The sequence below is a fragment of the Magallana gigas genome, chromosome 6 (genome assembly GCF_963853765.1).
Source record: "Magallana gigas chromosome 6, xbMagGiga1.1, whole genome shotgun sequence".
Taxonomy (NCBI): Eukaryota; Metazoa; Mollusca; class Bivalvia; order Ostreida; family Ostreidae; genus Magallana; species Magallana gigas.
The window spans coordinates 8632644-8647388 of record NC_088858.1 but is presented as its reverse complement, the minus strand read 5'-3'; the positions used below and the strand labels follow the sequence as shown (position 1 = coordinate 8647388).

The 14745-nt window shown below is 33.3% G+C and overlaps 1 protein-coding gene across 3 annotated transcripts in view; it reads right to left on the bottom strand.

The window, feature by feature from the left end:
* Window positions 1-14745, bottom strand: part of LOC105323194 (NFX1-type zinc finger-containing protein 1) — a 43999-nt gene that overhangs the window by 3098 nt on the left and 26156 nt on the right. Inside the window, exons 1-2 of one of the 3 annotated variants that reach the window (XM_034470800.2) lie at window positions 13233-13373; window positions 4-6379 (exon numbers count right to left, since the gene is read on the bottom strand). The exons of 1 other annotated variant lie outside the window; for it this stretch is intronic. In XM_034470800.2, coding sequence (XP_034326691.2) covers window positions 4-6367 — 6364 coding nt within the window. In that variant the 5' untranslated portion in view covers window positions 6368-6379; window positions 13233-13373. Of the gene's footprint in view, window positions 1-3; window positions 6380-12658; window positions 12806-13232; window positions 13374-14745 lie in introns of those variants that run through there. One more of the 3 variants, XM_011422191.4, reaches the window with a different exon arrangement.

Below are 14745 nucleotides of genomic sequence, written 5' to 3'. Positions count from 1 at the left end.
TACCAATTTTACACGTTCTCCACGATCCACTGTGAATATCCACCACAGCAATCAGTCTTGGAAATACATTGGCTGTGTTCATCCATCCCCTTCCAATGTCAGTCAGAAAAGGGAGAAAATTTTCCAACATGACTTCTATATCTGGGTCCCACACGGTATCTTTATCTTTATTTTTCACGAACCAGTTTTTTATTTTGTCCAGATATTGATTAAATTCTTGATTGCTTTCATCATTTTCAGATGTCTTTTTCGATCGTTCTTTAGAGCATCCCTTGCTCAATTCTGTTTTCAGCATGATCTCATGCTCGCTTTCGGAGAAGTCATCTGAATCGTCTGTGTCTTTCGTTTCATCGAAATCCTCATTTTCACTGTCATCTTCTTCAGTTTTCTGCTCCTTTGGCTTATCTTTTGCAGATTGCACTGTGTTGTATAGTATAATAACAAAATATTTCCACAATATGCTCAGTAGTTTCAGGTTTGAATATGCACAAAAGTAATTTTGATTTCCTTTATCCGCCTTTTGTAGTGAACGTCTCATAAAATTTAACATTGATTTAGCTAACATAAGTTCATCTGCCTGGTGTAAAGATTTTTCATTTACAGCTAAAAATGTGCCAAATTTTGTTACAAAATCTAGACTATTGTTACCACTGCCTACAAGCAAAGGAAATGCAGAATTGTTCAGAACTCTAGATACTGTGTTGACTGTATTTCGGATTCTGTTGATTTTCAGATTTTGAATCTTAAGTTGAACGTGATATCGCGGATGCCATTTGATTATTGTACTGCACTTTGGACAGCGTTTAACAGAAAACGTTTCATTATCTTCTTCCATATGTTTGTCTAAAATTTGGTAATCAAAAATGTGACCACACTCTTGCAACTCAACTACAAGGCTTGATTTGGCTTTAGATATCTGCCTAAACATACCATGGTCACATTTTTTGCATAACTTTGGGCATGGATCACTACAAAGTCCAACACATTGGTGTCCACATTTTAACTTCATGGTGCATCTTTCATTGCATTTGGGACGGTCACATACTTCGAAACACTGTTTCAAACATCTGTAATGCTGGCAAACCCAGTCACATTGCCTATTGCATGTATCGCATTCCCTGTTGCATGAGTGATTACAAACACTATGAGGACATGCAAAACTGCAAGATTCAGAGCAAGTTCCACAATTACCACAATTATTTTTTGTGCCCTTATGACCACATACAAGAACTTTGCTACAAATATTCTGACATTCTCTATGATGATTGAAACTGCATTCTGAACAGGTACCACTGCATATGTGACCACACAGAAGTGACGATTCACACTTTGCCATACATACTGGAAATTTGTTTCCTTTTTCCGAACAAGCAACATTCATTACATGTCCACATGTTAACTTTACAGGTACGGGGGTTTTGCATGCTGGTAGTCCTACTTTTTTTGTGAAACCAAGTTTTAACTGTTTATTAAGGTAACACGGTATATTTGCTTCATGTCCACAATCTGGTCGAACTACACTGACTTTTTCAAGACAATCTTCCTCTTCTGGATTTTTACAACAGCTTATGAACACTGTGTGTCCACACCAGGGAATCGTTTTCTTCATTTTCTCAAAACATTCTATGCTTGAGTCATCAGGGTTGACGTAGCAAGGAAGATCAAGAAAGTGTTTGCATTTTAATTCTTTGTTTACTTTCTCTTCACACAAAGTATAGGTTTCATTTATATCTATATGACAGGGTAACGTTTTAGTATGACCACATTTTAAGATCTTATCCACAGGTTCTTTGCATGTTATCTTAGAAACATCTACAGAACAACCAACAGATAAAGTATGACCACATTCCTTTTGCTTTTTCACCCAAACTTTACAAGTACAAGGATCGGGAAAATGACAGATTTTCTGGCATACATGTTTTTCTTCGCACTGTTTACCACAAGTAGCACGACAACTTCTTGTAGATTTCTCGTGACAAGGCACCGACACGTTGTCATGATGGCATGCGAATTCTGTTAATACGGGCACTTGGCATTTAATATCATCGTCTCGCATATGACACTCTATTTCAATCTCATGCCCACATTTCAATGTTTTTATAATTTTTTCTTTACAACGATTTTTAGTTTGAAATGTTTTGGCATCTTCATGACAATATCTTGTGTACAAATGATCGCACTTATAGTCTGTAAGCTTTTTTCCATAAAATGAAAAACTAGAATACATGTAGCTATTAGGAGTTTTTGAGGTTATACTTATTGTTCGTTTCTCTGTGATTCTCTCTTTGCATACAATGGAGTTTACGTCTTCATGACATGGCATATCAAGTTCATGGCCACACCGCAATATTTTAACAATATTTTCTATGCATTTGTAGGAGGCTATATCTATATGGCAGGCCAACATTTTTTCGTGATTACATTTTAACATTCTGTTAACAAGTGTTTCACATATCTGGCGAGTTGGACTTTTCCAGCAGTACATATCTGCTTCGTGTTCACATGGAAGTGTTTTCTTCATTAATACCTTACATTTGTAAGACTTGACGTTGACATGGCAAGGAAGGTCTTTGCTATGCCCACAACCTAAAGTTCTGTTCACCAGTTCATTACATGTGAAATCAAGAGGGTCCTCACAGCAACGCATTTCACCTTTATGACCACATGGTAATTCTTTGGTAACTTGTTCCTTGCAGGATATTGTTTCAGGAGCAGTGCAACATGAAAGGATTTTCTTATGCTGACAAGGAAGAAATTTTTCTACTTTGATATCGCACATGCAGTCTGTAGGAAAATGACATCTTTTTTGACACGAATGATTAAGTTCACACCGTTTCAAACAAAAACTTTCGCATTCTATGTTTTTATGTTTAGGATCTCTTGGGTGACAAAATAATGGACATGCATGCCCACAGTCCTTTTTTATGTCACAAAGAAGAGAACACCCTCCTTCTGGACACTTCTTAAAGTCTGAATGGCTCACGGCTTGAATACGAGAGAAATGAATTGCACAAAAGAGTGGAAGTCCTCTTCCAAGTGCCCCCATCTCATCCATAGATTTTATAGCTTTCCCCCATAATCTGCATTTTCTTGAAAACTTTCGTATATTGTCGAAATTTCCAATTACGTACAGGCCCATTTTTGCCCTTGATAATGCCACACACACTCGATTTTCTCTATTCAGGAAACCAATTTTGCCCTCCTTGTTACTACGGACGAGTGACAACAAAATTATATCATTCTCCTCTCCTTGGTAATTATCAAGAATAGAAATATTTAAATTATCAAATTCTTTCCTTGGCATTAAATCTCGTAAAAGAAACATTTGCCCTGAATATGGTGTAAGAATAGTTATTTGTGTTGCAGCGTACCCTTGCTTCAAAAGATAACGTGTTAGGCACTGAATATAATAGGCTTCATAATTGTTCCAGTAGCTTTGAGTCTCTTCCTTTGTCGATTCCTCTTCTTTGTGTGTAATGAAATATACATTTTTCTCAATTCCTTTGACAAGCTCATATTCTAACACATTTTCGTTATCAATAAGTTTTTCATACACTGGACGAACCAACTGAGATATTTCAGGGCGCATCCTATGTTGTCTTTCAAGACATACGTATGGCAAACCAAGATTGATCATTCTCTCAAACATTGATAAAGCCAAGTTATATTTTTCTGCCAGCTCGAATACAGCAGGCTTTGGTTCCAATTGCTTGTGGTCACCAATTAAAATGAGATGGTCGCAATGTGGATTAAGAGTAGCAATAATATGTGCCTCCAAAACTTCAGCAGCTTCCTCAACAATGATTATTCGAGGCCCAACTTCCTTTAAAACATCTTGATATCTAGCTGCCCCTGATGTGGTCATAGCAATAATTGTGGAACGCAACAATATTTCGCGATCAACTTTTTGCTTTTCTCTTAAATATGATTCATGCAATTTCATAAAATTTTGTTCTTCTTCATCAAGAAGAGTTTTTCCTTTCTCACGAAACAGTTGCACAAAATATCTGTACATTCGCCATCTTTGGTCTATTGGCAGTTTAGATGGTTTCTTAATCACCTTTTGAAACTCGTGTGGTGTCATAACATCCTTATCCAGAAGTTTCATTTTTGCCCTATTTGCATGCTCTTTCAACAGCATTTCAAACGTGTCGTCAAGTTGAACTCCTTTAGCTATGGATTCTACAATCGAATCAATATTGTATCCAATCTCTGAAAATATCATATCAACTTCATAGTCGTCGTCTTCTACATGTCTTTCATTGTTGATGAACATAGCTTCTGTTTCTATTCGTATTTTTTCCGACTCTTCTTGCACAGTTTTCTCATGACCCCTTTTTGATTTTGCAACTTCATACTGTTCATAATCTTTAAATGCACGTTGTCGCAACGAATCTCCATCAATTTTTAACCACTTAAGAATGTCAAAGCGTCTATTTGTCGACAGAGTTTTTACTTCCTGAACCCACTGATCCAATATATTAATGTCAAGAATATTTTGAAGCGACTGATTCAAAATCCATTTGAGTTTTGATATCTTTTCGTGAGAGGTTTTAAGACGTTCCAGGTACATTTGGTGATTGCTATGCATACGAAAAGTTTGTCTTTTATGCTTCAATGAAAATTTTTCAATTTTTGGATTTTGGCATCTTGATCCAACACGAACAAGTTTTTGTCCCCATTGATGTTCATTATTTGGATCTAGAAAATTCAAAATGCCATCCATAAACTGATCCAAAGCGTGGTTTGTATAGCATACTATCAACATTATTGAAACGTTATCTGTATCAGCCAGGATGCTATTTCTACCTAAACCCTGTCTAATTCGAAACTGTTGGTTAATTTTATCTTTTTTCATCCAATGCTGTTGGTTATGCAACAAAACTTTGGCAATCTCTAGGCCTATGTGCGTCTTTCCTGTTCCAGGAGGGCCTTGAATTATAACAAATTCTTTGGTTAAAGCAAATTTCAACGCCTTTAACTGTGATTCATCCACATGTAATTCATCTGCTGAAGGCCAGTCGTCAGACAATATTTCACAAGGATAACTACGACATCGGTTTTGAGATTTTTGAAAAATAGAATTCTGTTTGATAATTGGTCCAAAATCAAACGCAATATGAATGTTTCCTTCCACATATTTTGGAGGATTAATATCCTTACATCCATGCACTATGTATCTCTGAAAAGGCAGATTCTCTTCTGTTATAGTTTGCAAAGAAGACAGAACATGTCTGTAGGACTCGAAATAAGCAGTGCTTTCAACCATTGTCATTGGTATACCCGACTGAACCTCACACTGACCCTTCCCTTTTCTCATGCTGACTTTGAAGGTGCAACTTTTTTTTATTTCATCGTAATCAATATTTTCTATCACAGCGAAATAAAGTGTGTCAAAATTATCCGGCGACAAGCACAAAAGCGAACCATAGAGTAATCTCTTAGTTCTCTCCCATCTAATGCGACTGACTTGTCTGCTGTCTAATCGGAGCTGGTAAATTGGATCTTCAATGGATGGTTCTTTTGAACCAACAACTACGTTTTTGTAAAGTTTTACATCCTGTAATTTTCGTATTTCTCTGTCTTCGTGCATTGCTTTTGTCTCAATGTACTCAAATATACCGTTTCGCAACTGTGCTATGCAATCCTCTCTCAAAAGTCTAAACTGGACGTCTAAATAGTGGTCTAAGTTCTCGTATGATCCCATTGTTAAATTTTCCCTCAAAAACGGTTCTTCAAAAATATCATTCCTTGTAGGAAGAATTGGAATCTTCCGGAAATCGTCTGGAGGTTTTCTTTTATCAGATTTTTGCTTTCTTTTTTCAATTTCAGGTCTGATCAGTTTCTCTGATATGTTTTTTCGGAGATCTGTAACGTTTGTTTGAATGGAAAGCAGACAATCGTTTAATCTTTCATCGCTGCTTGCGGAAATAAGTCTCGGAAGGACAGAAATTAAGCACGAACACAAACCAAGGGAACTCAACGCAGTAGTGGGAATCTTTATCCATAGCTGATGTAGAATACTCAGTATATTTTCTATAGTCTCGATCCATTCCTCCACATCCGATGTTGATGCTACTTCTATTCTATATAGAAATCCAATCAATTTTGAGAAATAATTATCGCTTGCGATTTCAGAAAGGACTTTATTGGTTTTTATCTGAAGTTGTGGATAGTCGTAGGTGACAATTTTAGAGTATATTCGCAAAAATATAATAGATTTCTTAGGTTCCTCAAAATCTAGTCTTGTTTCTCTAAAGCGGCTATTTGACCATAATGGACTTTCAAAGATTTGCGGAACATCCAGATTTTCAAAGTGTTCTAGATCTACTTTCGAGTACCCTTTGATTTCTTTGTTTGATAACATTCTGTCAGATTTCTGAAAAAATAATGACTTTTGTTAATGATAAACATCTTACTTATCAACCGCTCAAAATAACCCCATTGAAAACGTTGATATACAGTAGTGTAGATAGTTAGGATTTGCCCGCGCTATATAATGTGTAGTACAATGAAAAATATTTGTTAAATTATTTAAATACACTTCTGTACAATGTATAATATTGTAATTCAAATACAGTATAAACGAATATATACTAATAAGAAATTTTATTTTTGCCCAAATATGCTAAAAAACCCAAATTTTACGTCAGTCTGGTTTTTTTTATTAGTTTATTTATATCTTTCATTTAAACAATTATTGAATTGCGTTAACATGAATTGAAAATTAATTTAAAGAAAACATTGAAAAAGTGAGTATGTTAGTAAGTAAAAGCAATACAATCCTTTTTATGCATACATGATTATGAATATGATATTAAATGGTTGTTTGATGAACTATTAACAGTGTCATTTTTTCATATGGGCCCAAACTTTGGATCACAAATTGTCTTTAAGCAACATAGATCAAAACATATCAAATCAGGTTGCATGTTCTTGTTCCTGTTCGATCTAAGACCAGTTATCTACATAATTTTATGTGTTTAAGAAAATATTGATCAAGAAGCAATTTACATGTGTTTTGTGTTTTTCCCTTTTTTAATACGAATATAACATAATTTTGGTCAGTTCACGCATTATAAACCGCAAAGGTTTTAGAAATTGAACAATAATGAGATTATATCTGCTAATGTATTAATCGATCTATATTTACATTTTCTTTCCCCTATTAAATTGCATTTATTGATTTGAGTGATATTTACGCATAACACAGAACACCCAATCACCAATTCTGGTGCGTATGAGTACATTTAATCTTACTTCAATATTTCTATAAGAACATGACTGATTCTCCTAGCGACTTCAAACCGGATCACGACCTGATATAATACTTACGCTGATTGATATTTCATTGATATGAATATTTTTCAACAGTTAAATGAATGTAATTGTTTAATTTTAAAGTATACAAAACGTTAATTCATCAAAAAGCAGAATGAAAAACAACATTGTATTATTCAAGAAATAAACAACATTGTTTTATTAGAATATAAAGCGCTGTGACTATTTTTGTCCCCATAATTCGGCTGTTCCAATAGTTCTTCTTTTAATTGCGCATACCTCCTTAAACAAGGCAGATGTTTTTAAAAATAAATCATAATTGCCGAAATGGATAGATTTTAAAAAAACCCCGTAAATATAAGCATTATATCTATTTTTTGAAAGATGTGGTCTTATAACTGGAACAATTTCTGCAAACAAATTTTGATAATGCGCAAGCGCACCTTATTCAATATGTATGCTCACATCGTGGCTGTTATGAGACCACAGCTTTCAAAAAATAATGATTCAATGCTTAAAAATCTATTTGTTTAGGTGGAAAGGTTTCAAATAAGATTTTGTTTGCACAGAAGGATTGCAATATCAATGTATCTTGTAAGACAATTCAGATTTACCAACAGACTACTTATTCAAACGTTATCTTTAAAACTGAAGCTTAGAACTGTTACATTAAAAACAAGTTTTTTATCCTGTAAAAAAAACGACTAAAATGTATTTGTAAACATCTTGATATATTTTTAGTATTGTGCAGTAATAAACGATCGAATATAAAAATTCATAGATGTAGGGCCACTAAAAAGGCTTTCAAATATTAAATTAAAATATAGTTATCATGATTTGGTGACAGGTTAGTGAAGTAACTGTCAGAATACTTTTTATAACAAGAGGCCCATGAACCACAACGCTCACCTTAACAATATTTCTTGCATGATTCTTTTACGAAATGTCTAAATAATACTTAAAGTATTGTAAAACTATCATATAAAACATAAAAAGGAGCCCACTTTTTTGACATAATATCCTAAGATCTAAGATGCATCAACTGGCTAATGTTATAATTCTAGGCCTCAACATATTAAAGATACCAAAACTGTAAAATGAACTATGCGTAATTATAAAAAGTGAAAGAACATCACTGTGACCTTGAAATGAGAATATGAAGATAAAAGGATGAAAATACATAATAAAATAACTAAACGTAGCATTACATGTGTCTTTCTTTAGAAGAAGATTTTAAACATTTTCCTTAATTCTTCAATGTTGATCTATGAAACCATCTTGGGGACCACCGGTTGGGGCTCACGTTTTTATCAATACATAATCTATAAGAACAGTTTTTAAGATGCTTGCATAATAATATCACAAATTTGATCCAAATATATTTGAATTTTGAACCCTTCCTGGGCACCAGTATTTGCCTAAGGGTCACCATTTAACATTTAGTATCTACACTATCTTAGGATGATTGCATAGTAATTACATAAATTGAAACATTGTTTCGTTGTTAAACTTTGAACCTCTCCTGAAGCCCTAGTATTGGTACAGGGATCACAATTTTAACAATCTAGAATTTACACAATTCGAGGATACTTGCATAGTTATTTCACAAATTGTAACATTGTTGTTCTTGAGAAGATGATTTCAAAACATTTTCCTTACATTTATTATGCTAACTTTGAACCCCTCCTGTGGCACCAATATTGTTCCAATGAAGAAAATAATTTTTTAAACATTTCCCATATATATTTCTATGTTAAACTCTGAACCTCGAGCTCATTTGGGTCTCCATTAGTGATTCGGGGGGGGGGGGCAATTTAGAATCAACATGATCTGAGGATGCTTGCATAATAATCTATAATCTAAGTTATAGCACTGTAGCTATTGAGAAGAAGGTTTTTAAACATTAAAATCTCAAGATTTTAAAACATTCTTCCTATATATTTCTATGTTGAGATTTGAACCCCCTTCTGAGGCCTCATTATTGTTTAGGGGGTCACAGTTTTAACAAATCAGAATCTACACAAATTTAAGGTGCTTTCATAGAAATATCATAAATTGTAGCTTTGCAGTTCTTGAGAAAAGAATTTTAAACATTTAACTTATATATTTCTATGTTTAAGTTTGAACTCCTCTTGGGCCCGAGTATTAAATAGGGGGTCACGATTTTAGAGATTTACCTTTCTATACAAGCTTTAATTTGTGTACATTTTGGTATTTCTGCAGTAACTGTTCTTGAGAAAAATTTTGAAGACCCACAGCCTATCTCCACAGTTTCATTTTTTTCTCCCTTTATTTTAACAATTAGGAATCCCGTTAATAAAAAAATGCTTTGTACCAAAATTAGTTAAGGGTACACTTGTGAATAACAGAAGACTTGACCTATTGGGTCGGTATTAATTTCTGTCTTTACAAAAAGCATATCGATTTCCGTTCCACTTCCTGTTTTAGACCATACAGAGTAATCTTTTAAGATCTAGTTCTCAAAATGTATAGTGATTGAAAAAAATAGTTTCACAGTCGTTTTCCGAGCAGTATAAGTTATGAACTTTTTAAATATATATTTTTTTTCAGCATACATTCTTTAATACGAAACATGTTCTTAATATACGTTTATTTACAACCAAGGACATATTAAAAAAACAACGAGCGAAAGCCCTGGTTTCGCGATTTCAAAGATCGCAAACCGTTTGACAAATAATGTACATTGCCATAGTTTTTCAACAGAAATAATAGGAAGAGAGAAGTTTGTAGATGTGGAAGGATTTTTACGAGGCGTTCGAACACTATCATCATTCATTGTACATTCCATTGAAATCTTTTCCGTATAAACAGCCGAGTCTTTTGTATAAGGGGGGGGGGCGGAACAAATCTAACTGATCCACCTTAATTCTTTTCTAATCAATAAATATTCCTTCTGCATTTTTGGCTAAAAATGCACTAATGCACACGTTCTTTGCAAAAAGAGTTTATCTACTTTGCAGTACTTCTCCCACAGTTGTACCATTTCCTACAGATGTTTTGGAAAGGCAAACGCAACAGTTTTTGCTCGGCATGATTTTTTAACGTGGCATGTGAGTAACACAGGGTGAATTATTTTTGTTCTCAAACACAGTGTGCTACACTAGGGAAATGTTCTGATTGATTGCTTTAACGTGTAGTGAAGTATATACTTTTTCCATCGATATCTTTAATTAAGAGATCAAATGTGCATTAAAAGAAGGAGATCGAAGCTTGATATTCAAAATACACAATTCTACTTTAGAAAATTAAATAAAACGGTGTTTATAAATTATGTTAATTTTAAAAAAAGTATACGTATGCCAACAAATGGAACCGAACATGGGCACAAAAACATGTATGACAGAGCATTTTTAGCCCGTATATTTCATTGTAAAAAAAATCTTTTATTATCAGAAATTATCTATGAACAAAAATAGTAAACTTTGCAACTCTGCGCAAAAGCTTACTTTAAAAAATACATATAAATGGACAGGAATACAGTGATCATTTAATATTGTTGACAAAAATAAACTAGAAAACTGACCAGTCAGGAAGGGCCCCGTTGTGACAATTAATATAGAGAAGTGAAAAAAAACTTTGAATTCCATCCTCTTTATATTAACAATGATGAAAAATAAATGCCCGGCAGAAGATGTAAAGATCTGGAATATATAGGATCTCGTGATTTGTAGTTGGATATGATTTTCATCCAACAATTAAAGTGTTTTTTTCTTGAGCCTTAGTGAGGGGATAAAACACACAAGTTGGATAAAAATCATATTATACTACAAATCATATGAGATTCTATTTATCCCATGTTTTATACACCACAATCAATGTTTACACTGTTTAGAAAACTCCACATTATTTTACTTCATTATGCCTACGCAAATCCCATTGTAAAGTCACAACTGTGGGATGCCAAAAAAATATCCAATGAGTCATATCCACGGGATAAAGGGGGTTAACATGGGATGAAATAAAATTTGTTAAAAAAAACAAAGAATTGATACCAATGCAATGATACTACTTCAAACAAACATCAGTTGCAGACACATGTGTACGGTAATACATATAACAGATAAAGACAGACCTTAGATTTTCTGAAACAGGCAAGATAATTAATCTCAGGGGATTAATTATCCTGCTCTCATCCATTCATTGAATTTAATCAGGGCTTACAGAAGGAACATTTTCAGGTACTATTCTTAAGTTTCCTGTAATATAAACATAGCAACCAAAAACAACAACAACACCAAAACATCCATTAAAAACGAAAAAAAACTGATATTTAATAATTTTTTTTTTAAGTTATTGTAATTCATATTTTTTTTTATTTTACAGAATATAAGTATTTGGACTAGAATGAAATATATTCTTTATCAAATACCATCCTTTAAACTGAGGGGTAAAAATATTAGGGTGCAGCTCATGGAATGAGAGTTTAATTTGCTTGAAAACAAACATCAGTGCAGACAAAGATGTTCATTAATCTTGATATGACAGATAGAGATAAGCCTCTAAATTTTCTACAATGAAATTATTATAAATCATTGTGTACAGTATTTTAACCAAAATAAAATATGAATATTATATTTTAAATCCATATTTCAAAGAATGTACACAATACTACACATCATTCAAAATTGACCTTAACTTCAAAATAAAGTTCATTTGCAGACACAGGCAGTGCAGTAATTAATCTCAATATGACAGATAAAGATAAAGCTTAGGATTTTCTTCCTGTGGAAGGTTAATTAATCCCAAAGGACAAATATTGCACAGCCTTCCATGTATACAATGGTAACATTCTCAGCAGTTATCTCTCTTTGCCCGTTCATTCTTATGCATAGTTAGGAATCTACCCCACCACCCCAGCTCCAAACCAGAAGACATAGAGAACCAAACTTAGCATCAAAATATGTATTTCTGCCTACTGAACTACCATACCAAATTTAAACTTGATTGGGCAACCATAAAAAAAGTTATTAGAAAAAAAACAGGAAATTTGTGGACGGAAGAGTGACAGACGGACGGACAGAAGGACGGACGGACAGAGTGATTACTATAGGGCACCCGCAAATCCTTGCGGGGCCCTAATAAATAAAATCAATAAAATCCAAAATTGGAAAATGTAGGAATTGGCACATTTCCAACAAATTTCCTGAGTAAGATAGAACAATGTGATAAAATTGGAGATATTTAAACTCCTTTCAAATCTGTATATCAAATTTTGTCATCAAAATATTAATAGTAGAAGAATTGTTTGGTTTTCTTTAAATGACACTATAAGGCTGACACAATATATACAGCTGTTAGTGTGTTTACTGATATTATGCATAATATAAGATAGGTAACGTTACTTATAATTACTTACATTGTATATGTTTATATCAGAATAGCTTCAGCAAGAAATCAAACCTGGTTTATTGACCATTATCCAGTAACTTAGCAATTCCAAACATATCAACTCATGATTTCGGTGTTTCTAGTTTCGTTTTATTTTCTGCTTAAGCAAGCTCATTTAAAAAAAAACAACAACCGCCTGACTCATAATACGCAGTTGTGCATGCAATGATTACGTGAATCGTAATATCAGGGGCTTCAAGTTCACTAATAGCCAAGAGTAGACTCAAATGTACATTTTGGCGTTAATATTACACAGTATAGTTGGTAGTAATGAGCCTATTTGATCGTATATTTGTTAAATCATAAAGACAGACGCAGAAAGTTTTTTACTGGTCGCTTATAGTTAGTACAAATAATCGCAATACAAATAATACACCGAAGTTAATTGTACAGTAATCTGTATAAAATTAGCACTAAATTAAATGCAATGTTTTGTAAGTATTTCTAAATTTTGTTTAAGATCATAAAGGTTTAAAAAGAAACCCAACACGAATATCGTTTCACTATAATTAATTATGAGGAATAAAATTATCAAAACTTACCCAATTTTAAGACTCATCCAGTGAAATTTCCGAAGTTTTATTTAATCAGTTTATCCATAGCCAAAAATAATAAGAGGCACACAAGTTCGAACTCGACACTTCTCGGCCAACCGTTCCTTAATGCTGTAGACTAGGGAATATAGACGACGTTTGCTGAATGGGGATTTCTATCTTATCAGATCGAAAATTCCCGAATATATTTACTTGTTTAAAGACTATAGTTATTATATCTACCTGAAAGAGCAAGTGTAAATATTACAAATCTTAATACTAAATAATAAACTTTGAATCACAAAATAAGGCTTTAATACTTAAACAATAAAATGTTTTCTGTAGTGATTCGTGCGGCCGCGACATGAAGGTAGCGATGATGCTGAAAAAATATATATATAACCCGCCAACGAGGATTCTGTATTTTTTTTCTGCAATGATCACTGCCTTCACAACTCACATGAATCATCAGAGAAAGCATTCCATACTTTATATTTACAACTTTCTTTTCCCAAATTCAGAGGCGGATCCAGCAATTTGGAAAAGGGGGGGGGGGGTCCATTTGATGAAAACCAATATGTACAAAAGTCATAATTTGTCAAAAAATAAGGACTTTTTGAACGTTTTCCGTGCGTATACAACTGTATTTAATAAACACTTATGTCATCACTATCTATTTCACATCTGTTTCAACAGCAGAGTGCACTGCATTATTGAGCGTTTTGTCGTTTTGGTTTAGGTAAGGAAGATTGGCATAATATCTAGCCTCAAGAAACCCAATTCTCCAGCAATGAGAAAGTGCGTCCATGCTTGATAGAAAAGAAACACTGAGAAACAAAAAATAACTCAGACTAATTACGACAAACTATTATAAAAATGGATATTTTGGTAATTTTTTTTATGTCACTGATGTTTTTAAATTTTGAACTATTTATCGATTTTGATTTCTATCGATTGCCTTCTTAAATAAAGGTCTAAATGATAGGATATAACAAAAAAAGGGGATAATTTATCTGCTGAATAGATGGTACGTGTGTAATACAATGGTAAAAGCAATTGTCGTCCGAGGGAACTTGATGTGACCTCTGTAATGGGTGCGTTACATCATCCGGCACTAGTACAGATGCGATCATATTTAGAAAAGTTTTGAAAAGTTGGGCATTTTCATAATGGTTTACATATAAACCCTTTACACGGTATTTTTGTAACAGAATTTCCGATTCTTGGAAACTCAGATATTATAATTACTTTAATTAATTAACTAAACAATACATTTGAAAGCGGCTTTTTAAAGTAAAACGAATGCGTGTACTCGTACTTGAACGTCGTTTTACTCGATGTCTCGTCAGTTCAAAACTGTATGAACTATAATCAATTCAAAAAAAAAAAAAGAAATAGAGTAGAAAATACATTGTAGATGTTATTATAAATCTGTGTTTTTAGTGATACTGCTTATTTTTATGTATTTTTTCTTTAATTTTCCACATGTTTACTCAGTGTAGTAAACACCAGATGCTGAAGG